The sequence below is a fragment of the Lemur catta genome, chromosome 1, assembly GCF_020740605.2.
Source record: "Lemur catta isolate mLemCat1 chromosome 1, mLemCat1.pri, whole genome shotgun sequence".
NCBI lineage: Eukaryota > Metazoa > Chordata > Mammalia > Primates > Lemuridae > Lemur > Lemur catta.
In genome coordinates, this window is record NC_059128.1 from 285,648,935 (window position 1) to 285,672,442 (window position 23,508).

The following is a 23,508-nucleotide window of genomic DNA, read 5'->3' on the forward strand; positions in this document are numbered from 1 at the left end:
AAATGGAACAAGTACACACCACCTCGTCCCTCCCGCTGACACAGCTGGAACTTCTGGGCAGAATTTATGGAGTCACTACCTGGGGACTCAAAAACATCAATGGGGACAGAGGCTGAGAAAGGACCCTGGGATTCAGGGGCAGCCTCCTACTCTCTCTTCCTCCTGTCTCCCAGCCTGGATGCAAACCCAGAAGTGTGCCCTGGGTGCAGATAGGAGGGGCCTCAAGAAGCTCTGTTTGTCTAAGGAGCAGGAAAGGGGGCCCCTGCAGGACAGAGAGGGGTGTTTTTGCTTCTTCCAATCTCTGCCACCCCGGCCCCCAGGCGACTTGCCGAAGGAAAGCCTCTCCCCTGAGCCCTGGAGCCTCAGTCCCAGCGAACGATCCTGGCGAACGAGGTGGGTCTGTTTTCTGTTTCTCCCGTCTTGCTGCTTGGCCCTGGCAGAGATGCCGCTGCAGGGAGTGTGCGGCACAGGGACAAACCCAGGCCCTGGCTCTCGCCAGAAGAACAAGAAGGGGAGCCCCTGGGAGCCAGAGAGCATCAGGGAGATGGCAGAGGGGGGGGAGCTTGAGAGGGTCCCGCACAGCTGAGTGTGAACTCCTGGGCACATGTGGATCTGACCGTGAACGCACAGCAAAGGCTTTGACAGGACTGCAGGGTTGGTGGCCCCAGGGCCCATCAGGACACTGGGCGGAGCATGGGACAGAGTCAGATATCGCCGCAGACGCTCTCAGAACTGAAGGCTGTGGGACTAACTGGAACTACCGCTGACGAAATAGAAGTACCATCATCCCACGTAAGATTGAAGCAGCGCTAGCGGGAGTGCTGGGACAGTATTCAGAGTGTCCAGGAGGCAGCCCGACGGCCACACCTGGCCGGGAGGACTAAGAAGCCTCAGCCCCGACGGCCATACCTGGCCGGGAGGACTAAGAAGCCTCAGCCCCGACGGCCACACCTGGCCGGGAGGACTAAGAAGCCTCAGCCCCGACGGCCATACCTGGCCGGGAGGACTAAGAAGCCTCAGCCCCGACGGCCACACCTGGCCGGGAGGACTAAGAAGCCTCAGCCCCGACGGCCACACCTGGCCGGGAGGACTAAGAAGCCTCAGCCTCGTGAAAGGGAAGAACAACCAACCGGCAGACGCCGCCGGACAGACTTCACAGCAGCCTGTGTAACCAAGCGCCCAGAGCAAGCGCGAGTCCTCCGCAGTGAGTGGGAGGAGAGGCTCGGCAGGGAAATAGACGACTTTAAAAAGAGCAGAATGGAAATTTTAGAACTGAAAAATCTAATAACTAAAATTAAAAATTCATAGCGTGGACTCAGTAACGGAGAGGAGGTGACAGCCTCAGTGAACACGAGGAGAGGCCCATGCACACGGTCCGTGCTGAATGACGGGGAGGAGTGAATGGAGCTTCAGAGACCTGTGGGCAGCCCCCGGCGGCACAGCACACACGGTCTTTAGGTGCTCGTGGACGTTCACCAAGGTAGACCATCTCCTGTGTAAAAACCTAAAGCCTAATAAATGAAAATAATTGAAATCATACAAAGTGTATTTTCTGGCCAGAGCGGAATTAAACTGTAAATCAATAATCAAAGATAACTGGAAAATTTCCAAAAACTTGAAAATCAAAACACATACCCCTAAATAATGCACTGGTCAAAGAGGAATTATCAAAGGAAATTAAAAAATATTTTGAGCTAAGAGAAAATAAAAAAAAAAATGCATCCAAATGTATAGGCAGATCAGTACCTCTAGACAAGTTTATAGCACAAAATGCTTACATTAGAAAAGGGGACGGGTCTCCAAACAATCTAAGCTGCCACTTGATGAAACTTCAAAAAAAAAAAAAAAGGAAAGGAAACCAAAACAAGTAAAAGGGAGTAAATAATAAAATAAGACCCAAACCAGTGAAATTAAAAACAGAGCTAAGCCTTTTCAAATTGGACTAGCTCAAATAAAGGAAAGACAGCAGTTATATATTTCAAGAACTTAAAAGACTGTAACAGTTCTTTGTTGTCTGTTTCTGTTTTGTAGCATGGGATTTGGTTCTGTTTTCATGGCATTTTTTCCTGCATCGTTTTTATTGGCCTTAATGAGACATGTTCCTTTTGCAACTGTTTCCTCTGCCCTCTTCTGGGAGCTGGTGGATTTGCAAGTCAGATTGAGCCCGAGGGAGGGGGCGGTCACCTAGTCCCCAGCTGCCCGGGCAGGAAAGCTCTGCCTGGCCTAGGAGGAAGCAGCTGGAGCCCGGGTCCTGGGCCACATGCCTCTCTTGCTGGGACCCCCCAGCCCTGCCTGTGCCCCTGCTCCAGGTTTGGCCTCTGCTATGGCCCCAGCACACAACAGACCCCAGCAGACCCTCAGAAACTAGAGGAATGCAGAACACAGGAGTGGACTGGGGAAAGTATGAGCTGTGTCTTGGATATGCGTGAGGTTCCAGTTTAGAAGTCACTCAATTCTGATTTCAGGACGTCCTGTGAGCCCATGGAAACTTAGTGGGTTCAGTGCTCATTGCATGTATTGAACTCATCCTTACATATGTACTGAGCCCCACTTGTGTGCCAGGAATGGTGCTAGGAGCGGGGGGTCAGTGGTGGTGGTGGAGACAAGTGTGCCCTCCACCCTCGCAGGTGCCTGCGGCAGGGCTGAGCTGTGGGGAGCACGGCCCAGGGAGGTGGGGTGCAGCAGAGGCCTGGCAGCCGTGCCCTCCCGAAGAAGGCCCACGGGCAGTGGGAGCTCAGCCTGCCCCTCCAGTGCGCCGTGGGGATGGCGCTGCTCTGGCGCTGCAGGCCCAGAGCCTGGTTTGAATTGTGTGGACAATGGGAAGATACCCCAGGGTTCAGCAAGGGTAGGTGGTCTGACATGGAGCTGTAGAAGCTCACTGTGACGTCAGGCAGCTCGTGCTCCACCACGCTCTTCACGCACGCGTGCCCTGGGCTGGCCAGAGGGGCCGCAGGGCTGGCTTCTTCCTGGCTGTTCTTCATTAGGCTGAGCAAGTTCCCCTCTGTTCTTGTGTTTTCTGGAGTCTTAGTTTTTACCAAGAATAGGTACTGAATTTTGTTTAGTCCTTTTCTGCATGCGTTGATACGATCATGCAAATTTTCTTCTTTAGTCTGTTAATGTGGTGGATTACGTTGATAGATTTTTAGGTACAGAACCAGCCTTGCATCACTGGAAGAAGGGCTACAGTGTGTAATTCTAGTTCTACGCTGCTGAATTCTATTTGTTAAAGTTTTGTGCACCGAAATGATTAAATCAAGCTAATTAATGTGTCTGTTACCTCACATAACTTATCTTGTTTTGTGGTGAGAACATTTAAGATCGCTCTTAGCAATTTTCAAGAATATGATATATTATTAACTGTGGTCACTATGCTGTACATAGATCTCCAGCACTTACTCATCCTGCCTAACTGTACCGCTTGACCAACATCTCCCCATTCCCCCACAGTGCCCCCCAGCCCCTGAACCACCAAACTACACACAGACTTGATTGAGGAACTCACCTGTGACACCAGGAGCACTTGCCAGTCAGGCAACGGCTGTTTCCACCATCATGCCAAGTAGCCAACACTCTCCCCAAACCCCTCACCTCCCACATTCTCCCCCAGCCCTCACCTCATACTCTCTTCCATTCCCCTCATCTCACACACACTCCCCACCCCTCCCCTCACCCCACCCCTCACTTCGCACACTCTCCCACACCCCCCACCCCACACACTCTCCCACACCCCACACCTCACAGTCTCCCACACCCCCCACCTCACACTCTCCCACACCCCCCACCTCACACTCTCCCACACCCCCACCCCACACTCTCTCCCACACCCCCCACCCCACACACTCTCCCACACCCCTCACCCCACACACTCCCACACCCCACACCTCACACTCTCCCACACCCCACACCTCACAGTCTCCCACACCCCCCACCCCACACACTCTCCCACACACCCCACCCCACACTCTCTCCCACACCCCACACACTCTCCCACACCCCACACCTCACAGTCTCCCACACCCCCCACCTCACACTCTCCCACACCCCCACCCCACACTCTCTCCCACACCCCCCACCCCACACACTCTCCCACACCCCCCACCTCACACTCTCCCACACCCCCCACCTCACACTCTCCCACACCCCCCACCTCACACTCTCCCACACTCCCACCCCACACACTCTCCCACACCCCCCACCTCACATACTCTCCCCAAACCCCTCACCTATACACTGTCACCCCCTTTCCTCTGGAAATACTCAGCAGGGCACAGGGGGTGCCTGTGCTGGTGTGGGCCACATGACCTGCCCTAGCCAGCCAGAGCCCTTCCTCGGGGCGCTGGACTGAGTTTGTCCCTACCCAGGCTGGGGTGCAGCCGTGCACCAGGCTCTTCTGCCACAGGAGAAGATGGAGTAGACAAGCCCAAAGGCCAGCATGGGAAATGGGGGCAAACTTGCTGAGGCTCCCGTTCCAGGTCACGTCGTTCCTGCAGCCAGCTGCACCCTAAAACTAGTTGTCACCACGCAGCGGTTAGGGTGGCTGAAGTGAGAGACTGGCCATGCCAAGCGTGGGCAAGGCTGTGGGGGAACCAGATGCTTGTGCACTGCTGACAAGAGTGTGAAATAATACAGCCGCTTTGCAAGAGCGTTTGACAATTTCTTAAAAAGTTCAACATATACCTACCACATGGGCCAACTGTTCTGCTCTTAGGTGTTTACCTACAGGAAATGAAAGCACATGTCCACACAAAGAATTACGCATGAACGTTCACAGCAGCTTCGTTCATCATAACCCCAAACTGGAAACAGTCCAGATGTTCTTCGGTGGGTGAATGGAAAAACAAATGGTGGTTTATTCATGGGATGGAATTCTGCTTCACGATGAGAAGAAATGATCTCTTGATACACTCAGCAACATGGACACATCTTCAGGAAACACTGCTTAAAAGCAGCCAGATAAAAAAGAAGAAATACCATGTGATCCCATTTATATAAACTTCTAGAAAGTCTCTGATGTGGTGGGTGGAGCGGGAGGGAAGATGGCAGGGGACAGGGCTGTGCGGGCGGCAGTGTGTGCACTTCCAAGAGCTGCTGTCCTGGTTCCCAGTGTATGTGTGTGGCAAGGCCCATTGTGTTGTAGACTTCAGTGTGTATAGTTTATTAATTGACTACAGCTTTAAAAGGCATGAAACACGTCACATACACAAGAATAAAATGCAGATTGGTCCGTGTGGCTGCTGGGTGCCCGTCCTCTCCCCAGGGCAGTCTGAGCTCTTCCGTATGCTGCGGGCGTCAGCCTCAGCCCACAGGTGTCTGGGAGCAGCCCCAAGGCAGAGCCTACCTGCCGTCTGTGCTGGGGAGAGCCGGGGGGAGGCGGCCATGGGGCGTCCCGCAAGGGCTGACCCGAGCCGGGCCCTTCCTCGAAGGTGTCTGCACCTCAGGGCCTTTGTCCTAGCTGCCGTGCCAGCCGCCCTGCGCTGGGTGGGCCCCTCAGAGGCCCCCCAGGCCTGCCCCACATCCGCCCTCTGTCCTGTCTCGTGTGCGTCTTCTTCATGGCACTTTGACTCTGTCCGTTCACCTTGATCTCATTTGTTGAGTGGCCGTTCCCACTGTGGGTGCAGGGACTGCCCCCTGCCTGGGAGCTCAGCTCCAGGACCGTGTAGCTGGAAATGGGGGGTGGTTGTTAACAGGGACACCCCCCGGAGAAGGTGCCATGATGCGGTGTGGCTGTGAGGAGGGTGTCGGCTGGGGGTCTCAGGGAGATGTGGTGGGCTCTCACCCTAGCGCATGTGGCAGTTGGGGCGGGGGTATAGACCTGGGCTAAACTCACAGGACAGGAAGCCGGGGAGAGGCATTCAAGAGGGTGGGAGTCTGTGTTCTGGTTGGAGGGTCACTGGCCTCCCAAGATGGGGGGTGCGCAGGAGCCTGGGACCTGGTGGGCCAGAGGGGCGGGAAGGGCTCAGATTCCACATCTGGGCTGCAGGCGAGCGGCTGGGATTTATAGGGATGGCACAGGGTGGGCCGGAGTTCCGTTAGTCGTACTTCTCACGTGTGGGTGTCTGTTAGAACCTGCTGCCCTAGGAGTCCAGGGTGCAGGCATGTTCTGGGCTGGGGCACATCTGCACGGTGTCCTCACACAGTGGCATTTAAACCCCCGCCTGGACAGGCTCCCTGTGGAAGGGGGTGGGGTCCCAGGCACCATGGGGTGGCCAGGCCTGTCTCTTCCCTTTGCCCATTAAAAGAATTAAAAAGTTATTAAGTCCACAGCTCTGAGAAGAACAGGGAGGGGCCTCGACACAGATCTGCCGGTTTCCAGAGCAGCAGGTGCTGCAGGGTGAGCTCTTCATGCTGCGGAGCTGCAGGTCCACTTTGGCCTTGGATGCCTGTGGCCAGAGAATGGGCCACTCAAACCCGGTCCCCGCGGCCCCCGAGCTGCCCCGTGGACAGACAGTGGCCGGTCATGGCCAGCTGGGGGGAGCAGGCTGAGCAGGGAAGGTTCCCAGGCCCAGGGTCCCGAGTCACGGTGACCTCCACCCCTCCTCAGGGCTGCCCTTGCTCCAGCCACTCCTCTGTGCGCCCGCTGGCCCGTGTGACTGATGGCTGCTGACAGCCTGGAGCCCACAGCACCCCTGGCAGGAGCTGACCCACTTTCCCCTGCCTGGGTTGGAAGCATTTATGTAACAGACGGCTGCAGGGCCCTGCTGTCCCTGACGGAGAGGAGGTGTTTTAATTAGAAAGGAAGCGCAGAGCGCTGGGCTGGCCGCAGCGTGATCCAACATGCTGGCGCTGGAGAATCAGCCCAGCAGACAGAGGGCTCTGCCGGCTCGTTGCAGTGTCTGTTCAGGCACCGTGGTGGTCACTTGGTGCCACACCAGCCATCTGAGCTAGAAGTCCTCTCCTTTCTGAGTTCTTAGAGCCAAGCGGATGGAAATTGCTGTGTAAGCTGCACTGCCCACCAGAACTTTCTGTGGGGACAGAAACGGTCTCTGTGGTTTTCCAGATGGCAGGGGCCACTCACGTGAGGCCATTTGTTTAGCTTGAAAAACGTGGCTGGTGACGTTTGAATTTTAAATGTAAATAGCCACACGTAGCTGGTGGCCACTGAGCTGGGCAGTGCAGAGAGAACATTAGTATGTGAGGATTGTTTCTGAAACTTCGTTTGCTATGTAAGATCCTTATTAAATACTATGTTAAAATTGTTATTCACAAAGTGTCATTTCATTACAAATAGTAATGAGAGCTAGTAATTTGAGTTTGTTGATGAAGTTACCCTTAAACACAGTTGTAAAAATGCGGGTGTATGATAGCATGTTGTTTTATGAATGCAGAAACCTATCGGTAGCTGTCATTTTTGTGTGTCTGTCGCCAGTGGGTGCTTTTAGCAGATTTTTCCTCACACACGTCATATGGGTGATTAGAATATACTTTGTTTCTGTGCTTTGTGTTTTTCTTTTAGCATATTTTGTAGCTAAAATATTTTGATGAGGAAAAACTTTTTTTGCCCCAACTTTTAACCCATAGTCTCTTCTGTGTGTGACTCGAGCCCCTCATCAGTGCAGGTGAGATCCAAGGGAGCGTCCAGCAGCCCAGTCACGGGGAGGGGTCCCTAGGAGGGGTCACGGGAGGAGCACGGGCGAGTTCCACGGGCTTCTGCTCCCGCAGGGCTGGTCGGCCAGGCCTGGGAGCATGTTTGCATTCAGTGATGGACTACGCGTGGAGGTGTGTGCAGAGCTCTCCCGGCTCCTCTCCCACCCCCATGGCTCCGCCAACCTCTTAGGTGCATACCTGGGCAGGTGGACAGAGCACCTGAGGCCTGTCCAGTCTCTGCCCTGAGCCGCCTGATGCTGGGTCCTGGGCCACGTGGAACCTGGGCCACTGCTGCCCACCACGTGGCCACCCCTCCATGACCCACAGGTCTCCAGGTGCTGTGGGCCTGCTCACGCCCCTGCCACGTCCTGTGCCCTGCCCTCCTTTCCACCCTCTCTGCTGACAGACACGGAGCCACCTGGGGACTCCCGCGCACAGCCAGGGGCGGGGCAGCCTCTGCCTCCTGGGCAGCATGCCCCAGGCCCACACCTCTGCCCCCTCGGTGCCGAGAGCCCTGCTGACCCCACCCCACCTGCACCGTCAGTCTCCCCCACCTTCGCCTCCTTCCTCTCATCCTCTGGGCGTGAGCGCGGCTCTTCCCTGCGCTCCGCCTTGCGGGGGTGACCTGTGCTCTGCACCCGGCCCCCTGGAGAAGGCCCAGGAGGAGGGGCTACAGGAGGGCTGTGTGTCCAGACGCCTCGAGTGGGGTCTGCAGAGCCCAGCGCACAGACCGGGCCACCGAGGCAGCTGCCACCAAGTTGCTTGTAGATCATAAAATGAGGCCTTAATTTTGCCCCGTGGGCTGAGTCAGCTCACCGCACGAGTGTCCACAGAAGCCACATAACCAGTGTTACGTATACGGAAGATGTTTTCTGACAGCTTTACACAGGGCACGCTCAGCTGTCTGGCAGTTAGGTGACAGACGGAATCTGAGTCACAGAGTGAGGCTGCGGGGCACTGCTGGCCCTGGGTGCAGAGGGACACTGGCACTTGTGCCTCCCCGGCTTCCTCAGGCTGAAGCGAGGCTCACCAGGGGCTTCTGCTCCCGGGCTGCTCAGTGCCGTGCCGGGAGGTGGGAGGAGGGACTCAGCACCGCGCTGGCTCTGTGAGCACGTGCAGCAGTCCTCCGGGGTAACCCCGCCACGCTCCAGCCCCCTGAGAGGTGCTCCTGTGGCCCCCTGTGGCCCCCTGGGCAGGCGCGACACTCAGGCAGGCTGGAGGGTCCTGCCCAGGGTCCCGTGGCCAGTCAGCCCTGGGGGCTTCCCCAGCCTGGCCAGCATGTGGCGGTGATGGCGGTCCCACCCCTCCCCCACCAGGGAGCCTGAGGGCCGGGCGGCCCAGCTCCCCCCTGGACGCCGGGACTGTGGAGACTGTCCCTGGGTCACAGCAGCTGCACCTTCTCTCTCCAGGTGACACCTTCTGGACCCCGTCTGTCCTTCCTCACAGCGCCCTCAGCACCTTAAGCCATCACCCCCAGCCGCATTTTGGGAGAAAGATGGAGTCCAAGGTCTCAGAGGGCGGCCTGAACGTGACGCTGACCATCCGCCTGCTGATGCACGGAAAGGTACGGGCGGCGGGGCCGCCTGCGCAGCTGCTGACGAGGGGGCAGCGGGGTTCCTGCACCGGGGTCTGCGCTTGTGTCGTGTTCGTTTGCTCTCAGATTTACAAAGCGGTTGCAGGTACATCCCCGCTTACGTGTTCCCCAGACCCCCTGGAGACTGAGTCACCAGCCTGACACCCCGTCGTCACAGACGCCTTGAGTGCATGTCCTGCAAACGGGGCTTCTCCTGTGTGACCTCACACAGCCACCAGTGGCAGGTCACCGTGGGTGCATCCCCACAGCTGCCCCCAGGACCCCGCTAGGGTCTCCCCAGCCATCCAGATGCTGCCCTCGATCACAAGGTGCCCCAGGGCGGAGCCACAGGTGGCACCCCCAGTCTCTCAGTCTGGGGTGACTCCCCTGGGGTTTGACTGTCCTGAGTCCCTGCCAGTGCTTTTGTGGCACGTCCTTCGCTCTGGCCCTGTCTGAAGTCTCCTTGTGTGGCAGGCGCATCGCCACAGCCTCTGTCCTGGGGCGCTCAGGGGCTCCACCTGGAGCTGCCCTTCTTCCACTGCGCTTAGAGCTGGGCTGGGAAGTGCTTTGCAGCTGTGTCCGTGTCCTCTCCTGACCCCCACACTGTCCTGGCTGGCAGGCTTCCGGGTGCTTCCTCACAGCACCCTCTCCCGTTCGCACACCACGCCACTTGGGCCATCCTGTCCCCCTGCCCTGGTCCTGGCATCAGCCACTTCTCCAAAGAGCCCCGACTCCTTCAGGCAGAGGACAGTGCCTCGGAAGCCAAGACGAGAGCACAAGGCGTGCTCTGAGCTCCCAGCCGCGCGGCCCCAGGCAGCTCTGGAGGGCAGGTTCATGCCATGCACACTGTGTGACATTTCCATACTCCTCTGTTTTGAGCACTGGGAGGTCACACCTCTAGTTCCCGCCCAGCAGCACAGGGTCGGCCCGGTCCCTGCTGGCTGGGCTCTGTCCCGTGAAGACTCCGACCCCTGTGTCTGTGTGGCCTCCCGCCCGGGGAGGCTGCCAGAGGTCCTGGGCGCATCCTACACTTCCGGAGGACACGGGCTCCTCCCAGAACTCCCGTGTCTGGGTGGAGAGAGGATGACCTGCCCCTCCCCTGTGGGTGCCGGAAGCCGGTGGGCTCCATGGACAGGGTTCTCTGTGTCGTCGGGCACAGGGTCCCAGCAGCCAGGCCACCCCCAGACACTCCGTGGGGGAGGGTGCCCTGCTGAGGGGGGCCATTTGCTCGCACTGTCCCCACACACGCCCTTCCAGGCGGCCTTGGCAGAGACCAAGGCCTTCACAAGGACCATGGTAGTAATAGTTGCTCAGAACTTGATTGTAATAAGGAAATGAGTCAGATTGTGGAAGATGCCCTTCCCTGTGACTAGAGCCAGGCTGGCCCAGCCTCGAGTGACTGCCACGGTAGGCCCCTGGCTGGTCCCGTCCCACTGCCAGGCAGGGAGACACTCGACCCCCTGGTGTATATCCCCAAACTGTCTCGGGCTCGACTTTAGAACTAGAGTTGTGGCAGTGTGTTCCAGTGTTTCTTTCAGTATCTTACCTTTTAAAATAAGTCACGTAGCAGCAGCAGTGCTAAATTTTCTTTAAGTCACAAACTTGGGAGAAATTTTATTTTTCATCTAGTTCTTGCAGGCTTTCCTGGAGCCCTCAAGTGCTTGACTGATGCCTCCCGAACTCTCTGGAAAGCAGCCCTTCTCCTGGGCAGCTTGTCAGCAGAGTCAGCGCCGCCGCTGACCTTGGTCAGTCGGGCGCAGAGGCAGCCTCGGGCGCAGGCGTCTGTGCAGACAGCCTGGCTCGTAGGCTTCCCCGGCAGGTCCTGAACTCTCCCCTCGCGCACGCTGGGGAGGTAGACGGGTTTCACAGGGTCTGTGCTGGATTCTCTTCCTCCTTCTGCTCTGACACCATGTTTTTGTGATGATTTTCCTACAGGAAGTCGGGAGCATCATTGGGAAGGTAATTACTGAACAAACTCTGCCTCTCTCGGGGTCTCTGTAAGGGGACAGTGAGGACAGCAGCTGCCCAGTGCAGGGTGGCACGCAGTGCGTGCGTGGGACTGCGTCCATGAAGTCAGGGCCCGGGTGCTGCCACGCGGCCCTGTCGGGGCCCCTCATGCAAGCTGGTCCCTGGCTCTGCGGGAGCTGAGGGGTAGGGTTCTCCCTGGGCCCTGCCCTAGCAAGACCCCCGCCCGCTGCCTTGGTGGCCATCCCTCCTTCCTGGGCTCCAGACCCCGGTAAGGAACATGTCAGCTGCGTGCTCCACTGGCCCTGTGACCGAGTGGCCCCGTGAGGGACGGTGCAGGGCTTCGCGTTTCCCTCAGGTTTCCCTAGTGGGGTGAGGGCCAGTTTGGACGCCCGCACCCGTGGGGAGAAGAAGGCTGACGGGGACACGCTGCCTCCCTGTCCTGTTGCACTGTGCCCATCCCTGGGGGTCCCTGTGCCCCGTGCCCTCCACCCCTGCACTGCAGGGGAGGGGATCCCGTTGCCCTTTCTCAAGAGAGCTTCAGAAGGCGCGCCTCGGGGTCAGGCGCCTGAGGGCACGCAGACGGTGAGCTGTCAGGGCACAGCCCGCCCTGCCTGCCGTGTGCCCTGGTGAGCACTCGGGTCCTGTGGCTCCGGGTCCTTACCCGAAATGCCCTCCAGGTTGTGGGGGTGTGGAGTCGGCTGCTTAGTGGGGAGGTGGAGGCCATGTGGGCACATGGTGGCAGCTCCCGGCACCACGTGGGCCATGCCAAGCCCCTGCGTGCCGTCAGTGCAGCCACGAGTGACCTTTTCCTTGTCCACATCTTTATTCCAGAAAGGAGAGACAGTGAAGAAGATGCGCGAGGAGGTGAGTGTGGCCCGCCTGACCCACACCACGTGTGTGGGCTGTGGCAGCTCTGCACGGGCGTGGCGGGTCTCAGCACAGGGTTGGCGCGAGCCTCCCCCATCGCCCTGCGCACCCGGCGGTTCAGGCGTCCTGTGCCTCCCTGTGCAGGGAGGGGATCACTTGGATTTTTTTTTGCCAATTAAAATTTCACTATAAGGGAGGTTATTGGAAAGCATCTTGCTGTCTAGTGGGGAGGTTTGCCAGTCGAGGGCGAGATGCATGTGGCTATGTCAGCCATGGTCGACAGACAGAGAACCCAGGCCCGCTGGCCGCGGCTCTCACCTGGTGCCGGTTTCCCTGCTCTGGCTGCAGAGTGCCGCGAGGATCAACATCTCGGAGGGGAACTGCCCAGAGAGAATCGTGACCATCACAGGCCCCACAGACGCCATCTTCAAGGCCTTTGCCATGATCGCCTACAAGTTTGAGGAGGTGAGGCACCCACTGGGTCCCTCCGCCCTGCATCAGCCCCGCTCACCTCCTCTGCCCCCCAGGGACTCTACCTGTCTGGTCCACCTGGGCAGGGCTGCATCCCTCTCTGCGTCTGTGGCCAGCCACTCCCTGGGGGTGTGCTGGAGAAGCCACCTTACTCCCCTCCACAGACCCTGCCCAGGGCACCCAGCTCAGCCCCAGGACACCCCATGGCTCCCACCAGGGCACACAGGGACCCTCAGGCAACACCCACACCTCTCACGTCCAGGCAGCCCTGCCACGCCACCACTCACACAGCCCTGGCTGGCACGGGCTGGTCCTCAGCTGTACACCACCACAGCCACTCCGTCCCCAGGACAGTGCGTGTGGCTTGGCTGAGACATGCACATGCTGGCGGATGCCCGTGCATGTGTGTCTGCGGCACTTTTGTGTAGCTCTGTCGGTTAGTGAAATCTTAATGTTTTTATATGTTTCCACTTTTTCAAAATTGCCAGAAGTTGTTTAGAGATGCATTTCGTGTCCTAGAGGGGTGAGCCTCAAGTGATGGGGTGGACGGTGGGTAAGCAAAGCCCTCCAGGTGGCAGCACGCGGATGCCCCCCTGTGTCTGGCAGAGACTCCGGGAAGGCGGCGGGGGGGCTTCAGAGTGGGCAAAAGGGAAGGTCCGGTGTGCCCTGGAGTCCATGGGCGTGGAGGCTGCAGGCCGCCAGCTGAAAGGGGTGTCCCCGTGACTGGCTGAGGGAGCGTGTCCGGCTTTCCCTGCTTGGGCCTGACCTGGCAGTGGGAGCAGACGTTAGGGAAGCTGTGGCCACTGGCCAAGCCCTGGCTGTTCTGGGCCAAGTGCCCCAGTGAGGCTGGGGTGTGGCTTTCCAGCTGGTGGTTGCAGAGGTTGGGGCCATTGTCCTCTTGTCACAGGTGACCTGGCCTCTGTCTGTTGGTGTGTTCAGTTTGTCAGTTTTCCCTTCTAGTCATTCTCACACTCACAAGAGGTTGGCCAACTCAGGAAAGGACTGAGACCCAGATCTTCACCACTCAGAGATTGTTCACTTGTCTTCTGTCGGAGATTGTGCAGTTGTCTTCATGGTGAACTGTGCTGTGAGATTGTTCAGTTGTCTTCATGGTCAACTGTACTGTGAAATCTTCTTGACCTTTTTGTTGCTGTATCAACATGGTGATCATCTGATGAGAAAGTGGTGTAAGGACCCATTTAAGACTCTGGATGGAATGTAGTGAGTGAGCATCATGACCACTATGGCAAGAACAAGAATAATTAATAGTCCCTATAAGGTACTTTGAAACCAAAGCTCCCACGACTCAGGCCAAGAGAACAAATCGTGTGGGCCAGGAGGGTCAGCCTCAGAGACCCGAGTAGCCTTCTGAAGGCAGGGGAGGGCCTGTCCCCTGGATCCTGGTACAGTGGGAAACAGGCGCAGTAGCAACGACGCAACCACGACTGGCCGGTAAGACGTGGCAGCAGTGCAGGCGTCTGCCAGCTGGTGCCAGTGCGCAGGGGCTGGTCGGTCTGCCGTCGGGGGCAGAGGGGGTGCCACTGTCGGTGACAGGCTCCTCACAGTGTTTCCTGTTGGTGTGACTCGCGGCAGTGGGCGCGCTGCCCGGCTGTTCTCGTGGACAGTGTGTGAGCGATCCCTCAGTAGAGACCTGAACAAGCAAGGGTGGCCCCGCTTGGGAACTTGAGTCTGAGTCCGACTTTCCAGCCGTGGAGGTTTGTAGATTAGGGTCTCTGCATACAGAGAAGTCTCTGAATACTATTTCTAAAGTGCGTGAGGTATTAGTCTGGGAGAAGCAGGACCAGGCGACCTGGCCCCAAAGGAGGTAATGTCTGGCAAAGGCACACGGAGACCTCGTGACACGAAGTTGGCACCAGGGCCTTACGTCAGCTGGGTTACAGTTTGGATCTGTAGTCGTCTCCTCCAGGAAGTGAGCATGTGGCCCATGGTTCTGTGAAGGTTGTTGAATTTCAATTTAGAATGACCTGGGGTCTGATAAATAGACCTCACTAACAGGTTATTTTCCTGGGAGGAAGGGGCGCTGCAGTCTCAGGTTGGTCTGTTTGGGGCCAGCTGTCCGTGTAGATGAGGTGGCAGCACCGTGGGCCGTGATCCCCAGGGCCTCGTGTGGTGAGACCAGGACTGTCCAGAGCTTTCTGTCCCGGGGCTCAGGGCGTGGGTGGTGTGTCCCGGAGCTGGTGGGAGTGAGAGGAGCGCCCGCAGGGACAATCTAAGAATGGCAGTAGAATGAGCAGGTTCTGACCTAACAGTGGTCATACATGAGAAGAGACGAGGTTCTTGTGAGCGGACGACAGTCGGAGGTCCATGAAGAACGAGAGGGAGAAGGGTTATACTCCAGCAGATGGGGAACAAAGCAGGAATTAGACGGGTCTTGGTGTGACATCTTAGGCACAAAGCCGTCCATCGCCCAAGGTCATCAGCTTGCCATGAAGGTCTCGGCTCAGCTGCTTCTGAAGGATGGCTACTTCCGGAGGGTCTCTGAGACCCTCAGTTTAAGGTCCCATATTGCAGTAGCTTTCTCATCGTGGGGAATTCGGAATTGCTGCTCTAGCTGTGAAACGTGAACCCGAGGACCGAGTCCCTGCGGTTTTGCTGTAGGTGCTAACAGCACCTGGTGAAGTCCCTCCCAGTGTGATTCAAGAGCTGCTCTGCCCTGGTGTCCCTTCCCATGGAGCGACTCTCCCAGGTGAAGATCACGAGGGGGCTGTTCGGAAGACGCTGCTGGCGATAGGGGGGGCACAGGGAGTCCCTTGCAGTCATGCGCCGCCTCTGCCGCGGCCTCAGGGTGCGCCCTGCCGTCACCAACCCTTCGGGTGATGACCGAGGTGTCCTGAGGGCAGGGACCGTATGTCCATAGGGCTATAGGAGCATCTTTGGCTAAGGGACCTCGAGGGATTCTGAAAGTCTTGATATTTTAAGTTAAGGATGTTGGTGGTCCTTTCAGTTTTTCCAGAAGATTGTGAATGGTGAGGACAGTGTAAGGTTTTGAGTAAGAGATACCACTTAAACAGAGTTCTTTTATAATGGTTCTCAAAGTGTGTGCCTCCGTCATTTGGTGTAAAAGTCGGTGTGCTTCAGCTTGGAAACAAAATCAAGGGCTGTGGCTTTTAAGCAAGGATATACTTCAACCCTTCCTGAAAATTGACACACAGTAACTGAAACAGATTCAAGACCCAGGGTTAAAACCCATCTGAAGGTGTTTGGAGGACCCATGAGGCTTTGCTCCTGGGCTCAGTCTCACCCTGACGGTGTTCCAGGGTTATGTTATTGACAGGTGACATGTGGCCTGGAAGTGACCTCCGCTGTCTGTGCACAGCGTCCCACCAATGTCGATGTGAGGCGCTGACCAGTCTGTCTGTTCCATGGTGAGCAGTTTCAGGGCTGCGCGTCGCCCACATGTGTGTGAAACCATCTGGTGCCGCCAGCCGGCTCTCTTGAGAGCCCCAGAGATCATCCGAGCCAAGGGCACTGCCAGGTTTTTTCCATTCTCTCTTTTTAAAATCAGGAACTAAGTGATATTTTATAATGGCCTCTTTGATTGCCTCCAGAGATTTCGCCTTTGCGGGTTTAGATGGAATCGTAGCCTTGGCTACCGCGGTTTGTTTGGCGCAGTGATCTGCTGGGCATGTCCTTTCATTTCCCTGTCACCTCTCTCCATGTCAGCCTCAGCCTTTGTAGTCGCCGCCTCGTGGAGATGGGGTTCCAGCCGAGGTGAGAAGCCCCTTTGTTCCAAAGTGTCCCAAAGCCATGGCCACCCCAAAGCCCCGCCCCCTGCACAGACTTGTGCCGTCTGGCCTTAGGCTAGTGGACGGGTGTCCGTGAGTGTAACAGGCTCTGCCGTCAGCTGGCTGTACCTCACGTGGAGGACTCTGTCCTGACGGAGCGCTCAGTTAGCTACAGCACAGGCCGAGGTGCTAGGACTGTCCTGACAAAATGCCACACTGGGCGGCACCAACCACAGACGTGCACTCTCTCCCAGTGCTGCAGGCAGGAAGTCTGAGGTCAGCGAGCCGCAGGACTGATTCCTTGGAGGCCTCTGTCCTTGGTGTGTAGACAGCATCTCCTCCCTGTGTCCTGGGAGGGCCGTCCCTTTGTGTGTCTGTGTCCTCAGCTCCTCTTCTTGTGAGGACACCAGTCAGACCACCCCAATGGCCTCGTTTGACCATAATCACCTCTGTGAAGGGCCTGTCTCTAAATCCAGGCACGTTGGGGGTTGGGGCTTCAACATGCGGGTTCTGGGGGCAGGTCAGCCCGTAACACGCGCCCTGCTGGAAAACCTCCCGTTCAGGGTGGAGGTGTAACATTCGCTCCATGGCGGTCTGCTACGGCCGAGAGCAAGGGAGGGATTCTTTGTACAGGCCTCCTCGTTCTCTAGACAAGTAGGAAATATAAGAACGAAATCACCAGGGGAATTTAGGTCTTTCAAGTCTTGATTGAGGACCTGGGAACTGCGGGAGGGGGCTTCAGTGTCCAGCCCCCGGCGCGACTGTCATGGCGTAGCGCCGTCCCATCCAGGTGGAGGCAGAGCAGCCTCCCTGCTGGTCCAGAGGGGGTCAAAGGTCCACTCCTGGGAAGAGGTGGCTTCGGGAGGGATTGGGACCAGGACTGTGCCTCGTTAGGTGTTCCCAGGAAGTGCAGGTGGCTGCCACAGGCCCGAACCATCCTTGGCGAGGCTCCACCGTTGAGAAGGACGGGCGTGAGGACTGGGGCTGTCCTGAGCGCACTCCTGGAAGAGGAGGGGCTTGGACTTAAGCGACTGAGAGCCGCGGCAGTGTGTGGGATGTAGCCCAGCCTGGGTCTCCTCCGCCGCTCAGCGGGAGGCCGCCTCTCCCCACCTGCCAGCAGACGGAGGACCAGAGAGGGTGCTCTCTGCATGGCAGTCAAGCTCCTGGCACAAAGAGTGGAGACAAAGGAGCGCTCCATCCGGGTTACCTGGTCACAGCCACGCTGGTCCAAGTGGACGCTGGCCGGTGAGCCCAGGCAGAGGCTCAGGGATGCCTGGAATTCGCCCGCAGGGCAAGCGGCAGCCCACAGACAGTAGAGCACGCGAGCAGCACAAGACAGCAGAGGGGACGGAGGAACGGCCTGACTCCTGCAGCAACGCTGAGCACATGGGACACCCTGACACAGCCAGGCACCAAACTGAGCACGAGCAGCCGCACAGCCCGGCGCAGAGAGCGGGGTCCGGACCGCGACAGCACGTCCTTGTGGGCTCCAGGAGCCGCCACAGTGAGGCGTGAGGCCTGGGCCGGTGGCAGGCAGTGCAGACGCTCTGGGTGGGCTCCGTGACAGATGGACCAGGCTGCAGGCCGCTGCCGAGAGCAGGCTGTGCTCGCAGAGCCGGCCGGCAAGGGGGCCGGCGCTTCTCAAGGCCTTGGCTCGAGAGCCCGGGTGGAGGCTGCTGGTGAGGGGAACGGGGTGGGGAGGTGCAGGTTCCCTAGAAGCAGGGCGTCCTGTGGGATCAGTCTGAGGGGCACATTTGGCTTCCGCTGGGTGGGCCCGAGTTGGAAGAGGAGCCGAACGCTAGGGAAGTCACCGTCACTGGCCACACCCAGGCCGTCCTGGGCCGAGCGCTGCAGAGGCGGGGCTGGAGCTCTCCTGTCCTGTGTGGCCCGGCCGCTGGACAAGTGCAAGTCCCCACGGCTGCTGCCTCGGGCAGGGTGACACAGGCCCTTTCGCCACTCTCAGGGTGCTCCTCGGTGACGCACGTTCCCTGGCGCTGCGAGTCACAGCAGCCCAGCCTCCGGCAGGTGTCCACACAGTGCCACAGCGGGGCCTCATCTCCTGGGACTCGCTTGTCTCTAACCTGCTCTGGAAGCCCGGGGGCCCCTACTGCCCACCCAGCCCCCCTCTGCCCCACAGCCAGCCTGCCCTCCAGGGACACCACCCCAGCCCCCATCTGTACCTCTGCACGTCACTTTGGGGGTGAGCTGACGTGCCACCCTCTGTGAGGTTGACATCGTTTCCGTAAGGAAGGGCGTGTGGGGCGGGGGTAGTGGGGTTACCTGGGCATAACGTGGGAAGGGTGACGGACACGGCAGTGCAGGCTGTCCCTGGGGGCGCTGACACGCGTTACTGCTCACATGAAGCCCATGAGGCCCCACTCTGCCGTGGGCTCTGGGCCACTGTGGCCCCGGCTCCTCACAGCCCAGGTGCCCCCACCTGCATGCCTGAGGTGCCCGAAACCCAGCTCTGTCTCCTGAGTGACAGAACAAGAGCAGACAAACTGGCTGCCCCTGCCAGCCTGCTGCAAGCCCACCCTGACCACCCCTCGCCTTGCTGAGTGGGCGACACGGCTCCCTGCCCCACGATGGACACCCAGTAGCTGTTTCCTACCTGCCATACCCTGCACCCCGAGATCAGGGCCGGTCCCCAACGACTCTGCCTCAACTGGTGCTGGGGCAGACACCCCCAGCTGGCAGCCTGCCTCCTGCTCCCCTTCCCTCGGCCAGCGTTCAAACCTCTCGTGTGTCAGCCCATCTGTCCACACCGCACCTGCCAACCCGGTCTTTAGGACCAAGAACAGAACCACTTGAGTCCCCAGAATCAGGCTGACCACAATGCCCTGAGTCACTCTGGCCAGCACCTCCCGTCCATTTGGACAACATCTCCTGGTGCCGTCTGATCATGACGTGGCCTGTCCACTCTGTCCCTCTCTATGCCTGGAAGGGGCCCTGGAGCTCTCAGATACGGTACAGGCCCTGGGCAGGGGACAGAGAAGTGGCTCTGGGGCTGTCTGAGGTGAGATGGGTCCTGGGCAGGGGACAGAGAAGTGGCTCTGGGGCTGTCTGAGATGAGGTGGGCCCTGGGTGAGGATGGAGACGTGGGGTCTGGAGCTCTCTGAGCTGGGATGGACCCTGGGTGAGGACAGAGTCGATATACCTGCTCCCCGCAGTGTGTTCCTATTCTCAGGTCTTTGCTCACTAGGATCAGAGCCGTGATGTTCCTGCCAACACACATGTCTGTCTGCCTCCCCAGGACATCATCAACTCCATGAGCAACAGCCCTGCCACCAGCAAGCCCCCGGTGACACTACGGCTGGTGGTGCCTGCGAGCCAGTGCGGGTCCCTGATCGGCAAAGGTGGCTCCAAGATCAAGGAGATCAGGGAGGTAACAGGACCTTCCTCTGGGGCGGGACCCCTGGGGCTGGGGGCGCTGGGCGGGCCGGGCAGTCTCAGGCCGCATCCTCCATGCTGCCTGCACGGCCAGCACCGTCACCGCAGGTGCCCAGGCCGGGACCCCGGTTAGGGACCGTCCTTCCAGCAAGCAGGACTCACGCTGGGAGACCTGCGTGTCCACAGAGCCCCTGTTGCCTCGTGCTGGGTAGGGGCCTCGTCACACACTTGGGACTTGTGAGGCCCCCCACGTGGGCTGCTGTCTGCTCCCGGCAAGAGGCTGCCTCAGCCGTGTCCTCCCCATCCCCTGGGACGGTCCTGTGCCACAGGCTGTCCTGCCGGGTGGCGTTGGGAGGAGGTGTGGGTTTTAGATTTTCACACGTTCCTCTTTATTTCGTGGAAAGCCTGAATCCTTCCCTTACCCAGAAGGAGACAGCCCCCAAGTTGTGGTTCCGTCCCCAGGACTAGAGCCCACCTTTCTCTGTGACCCGAAGCCCCGCAGAGGAAATGGAATTCGGGTCTTTGCGAAGAGCAGTGTCCCCGGGCAGACCCCTCCTCGGGTTGGGGGCCTCCTGCCCCGCGTTGCTGGGACTGCACGAGCCCTGCCCGAGGCACCATGCCGTGCTCTGGGCCGGCGTGTCATGATGGGGGCAGGGAGGGCGCGTGCTCCACGGCGCCGCGGATGCCCCTGGGACTGGGAAGTGCTGGCTGTCTCGCCAGGCTGTCAGCCCCTTCCAACGCCCTGCTTCTCCAGTCCACAGGTGCCCAGGTCCAGGTGGCCGGGGACATGCTGCCCAACTCCACGGAGCGGGCGGTGACCATCTCGGGGACCCCGGACGCCATCATCCAGTGTGTCAAGCAGATCTGTGTGGTCATGCTGGAGGTACAGTCTGCGCGTGGCTGCACACGTCAGCGCAGGCGTGCTCGGCGCCATGTGGCTCTCTCACAGCGTCGGGAAAGGCTTGGTGCCTCGGTTGTCCTGGGGACTCGCGGTCAGGGCCGTGTGGGGGCCGCATTAGGAGCCTGGCGGTACAGGCAGTCGGAGCGAGGGCCGTGCCAGCGCGGGGAGCTGTGGGGGGGCTGGCTGCTGGCGGCTGCCACCGACATGAATGTGAGCTCGGTGGGTCCAGTGTCCTCGCCGTGGAGCCCGAGGGAAGGGCGTGTGGAGGGGCGAGCCTCTCCCCCGGCTGTGAAAAGGGGCGAGAAGTGAGTCAGCCCTGTTGAAGGGCGGCTTCTGGGCAGAGATGGTGCCTCACACGCGGTGCCATCTGCAGTGGAGAGAGGCCCTGGGGGGGGGGGGCGCGGGGACCGCCTGCTCCCGGCGGGCTCTCGGGGGGGCCCTGCCACACCGTCTGCAGAAGGCAGCGTCATGCCGCCAGGAGGCACCAAGAGCAGAACTTGGGAAAAACTCATGAAAATGTCCAGTGTGTAAAAATGGAGATAAATGAGCAAAAGGATCAAAACAGAGACGTGAAGAAGGTGCCACTGGGCAGGAAAAGCCTCTCTTGAAATTTGGGGGGAAGAAAAGAACCTGAAATTTGAATTTCTGTCAATATCCCAAATTCATGAAGCTGTCCATAGTTGCTGGTCTCTCCTGAAGCTAAAATGAAGTAGTAGTCCTGCCTCCGATGGAAGGTTCTAGCGCTCTGCTGTGCTCCCTGCCTCCCAAGGCCACTGTCCCTCATGCCCCCTTGCACTTTGCTTGGTGCTCAGACCCCTTTTCAACTCTTTAAAATGTTCTACATAGTTTCTGTTTTCCTGAAGCATGATATTTTGGGAAGTCAAAAATACTTTTCAAAATTGTCTTCTGAACTCTTGCCCCCACTGTGGTCAGGGAGACAGGGCGATGCTCCTCTGAGCTCTCTGCCCCGTCTGGGACCCCGGGGCGCCGCGCTGGGGAGGAGGCCGCACCACGCCAGCGGGGCGGGAAGCGCACTCCTTTCTGTCAGCGGCGGCAGGCACGCTTTGCTTGGTGGTTAGTAACACGACCAGCTCTGCGAGGGACGTGTCCTGCCGTGTCCCCCACTGGGGTGAGGCCAGCTCCTCAGGGCAAAACGTGTGGTCTCATCAGTCACACGTGGGGCTGCTGCCCACAGGGACAGGTGGATCCCTGTGGGCTGTGGGACATCCGAGCCCAGGGCGACTGTGGAACCGCCTGTCTCGCTGCTATGCCAAGGTTGCCGTGAGACATGCGAGCCAGTCAGCCTGGCTGGTGCTGTGCTGCCCTCGGAGCCCGGGGAGGCCCTGCTCACCAGGGGAGGAAGATTCGTCATACCTGGAAACAGCTGGGTCCATTTTTAAATGAAGAGTAACTGGAAAAATAAAGCAAAAAATGCTTTAAAAACTCTCCTCATTGATCAGAGGACTTTGGGACTAGGTTTATGGTGTGTGTCTCAGCCTCACCCCAAGAAATTATGGAAGAACGGGGTGCCCATGGCGCAGATGAGTCTGGGTGGGGCTCGCGGAGAACACACCCGTCACAACAGACGGCCGCCCTGCCTGACGCAGGAGACCTTCCCGGGGCCAGTGCCCAGCGCAGAGTGGCCCGTGCAGCCCCAGGGAGAGGCGGGGCCCCTGCCCAGGGGACGTCGGGGGAGAACAGGAGCCAGGACCACAGCCAGAGTCGGCTCACGCACCGCGCTGGGTCTCCCGGAGCCCAGTGTCTGGGAGGCTGAGCTGGTTGGCAGCTGGTGCGAGGACAACGCCAGCTCGTGGCCACTCAGTTTAGTTAGGCTCTTTCCACGACAGGCCCTGAGCCACCGTGAACCCGTTTGCCCAGAGTCGTCTTAACTGCAAAAATCCTGAACACGGGCCCCTGAGAGCCGGCGTCGCTCCAGACCCAGCCTGGGTCAGCTCAGACCCGCTCCCCACTCAGGGTGAGGCCACGGCGCGTGGCCGCAGTCTGCGCCTGCCCCCAGCACTGCACGTGTGCCTGTGGGCAGCACCCACGGCTCCAGGACCCTTCAGAGGGACAAGCCACCCTGCGGGCCCCACCTCACAGCCCCGCCTCTCTCTGCAGCTCCAGCTGGGCCCCCCAGGCCAGGAGGCCCGACTCTCTGGACGACAGCCACACAGGGGCCAGGGAAGGGCCGGTCCTGAGAACATTAATCCTGTATTTTGGGCGTAGAATAACCGAGGGAAAGTACAGCAAACCTCATGACTATGGGATGTTTCCTGTGGAGTCTAAGTTTAAACTGTGAAATTGGATGTTCCTGAGTTTCCCGTGACAATCTCTCCTGACTCGCCACCGGCCAACCAAAGCCGCTGGGGCATTGGGCACAAACAGGAGTTGTGTGCAAGGCCCGGCTTTTCCTGAGGGACTCGGGTTTCTCTGTCCCGCCCGCGAGGCGGGAGTGGCCCAGCCTTGCGGGGGCCGTGCAGAGAGGAAGGGGCTCACCTGGCGGCAACCAGAGCTTCCACAGCAGAGTCCCGCGTGCCGGCGGCCCCCCACGCCGTCTCTCTCCGCAGGACTGACCGCAGGACCCCCACGCTGCCTGGAGCCTCTGCGTCCTGCGGGGGCCAGCCCCAGGGGCGTGTTTAGGGCGGGTGGTCACTCCCAGGGGGGGTCGCCCAGGGGCTTGGTGAGAAGGAGCTTGTCCGGAGGGGACGCGGGAGTCCACCCTACCCGGTGCTGCTGCCGCCGCGGGGGCTCAAGGGTGGGGGCTGGGGAAGGGCCTCCCCACTGTGCTGTGGAGCTGCTCTAACGCTCTCTCTCCCTCTCCTGTCCCTTTTCCTAGTCCCCACCGAAAGGTGCCACCATTCCCTACCGCCCAAAGCCCGCCTCCACCCCTGTCATTTTTGCAGGTGGTCAGGTAAGAGCCGACCCGCTCGCGGCCTCCACTGCCAACCTCAGCCTTTTACTGCAGCCGCCGCTGCCCGTTAGTGCACTCAGGTTTTCTCGCCTTCTCA

General features: G+C 59.2%; 1 protein-coding gene across 11 annotated transcripts in view; it reads left to right on the forward strand.

Moving 5' to 3' along the window:
- PCBP3 (poly(rC) binding protein 3) overlaps positions 1-23,508 on the forward strand; it is a 146,621-nt gene that overhangs the window by 98,774 nt on the left and 24,339 nt on the right. For 6 of the 11 annotated variants that reach the window (XM_045540847.1, XM_045540848.1, XM_045540841.1 and 3 more), the window contains 7 exons: positions 8,994-9,148; positions 11,093-11,116; positions 11,957-11,989; positions 12,341-12,457; positions 19,463-19,594; positions 20,354-20,482; positions 23,337-23,477. In XM_045540847.1, the coding sequence (XP_045396803.1) occupies positions 8,994-9,148; positions 11,093-11,116; positions 11,957-11,989; positions 12,341-12,457; positions 19,463-19,594; positions 20,354-20,482; positions 23,337-23,477 (731 nt within the window). The remainder of the gene's footprint in view (positions 1-8,993; positions 9,149-11,092; positions 11,117-11,956; positions 11,990-12,340; positions 12,458-19,462; positions 19,595-20,353; positions 20,483-23,336; positions 23,478-23,508) is intronic. The other 5 variants (XM_045540843.1, XM_045540844.1, XM_045540850.1 and 2 more) reach the window with 2 other exon arrangements.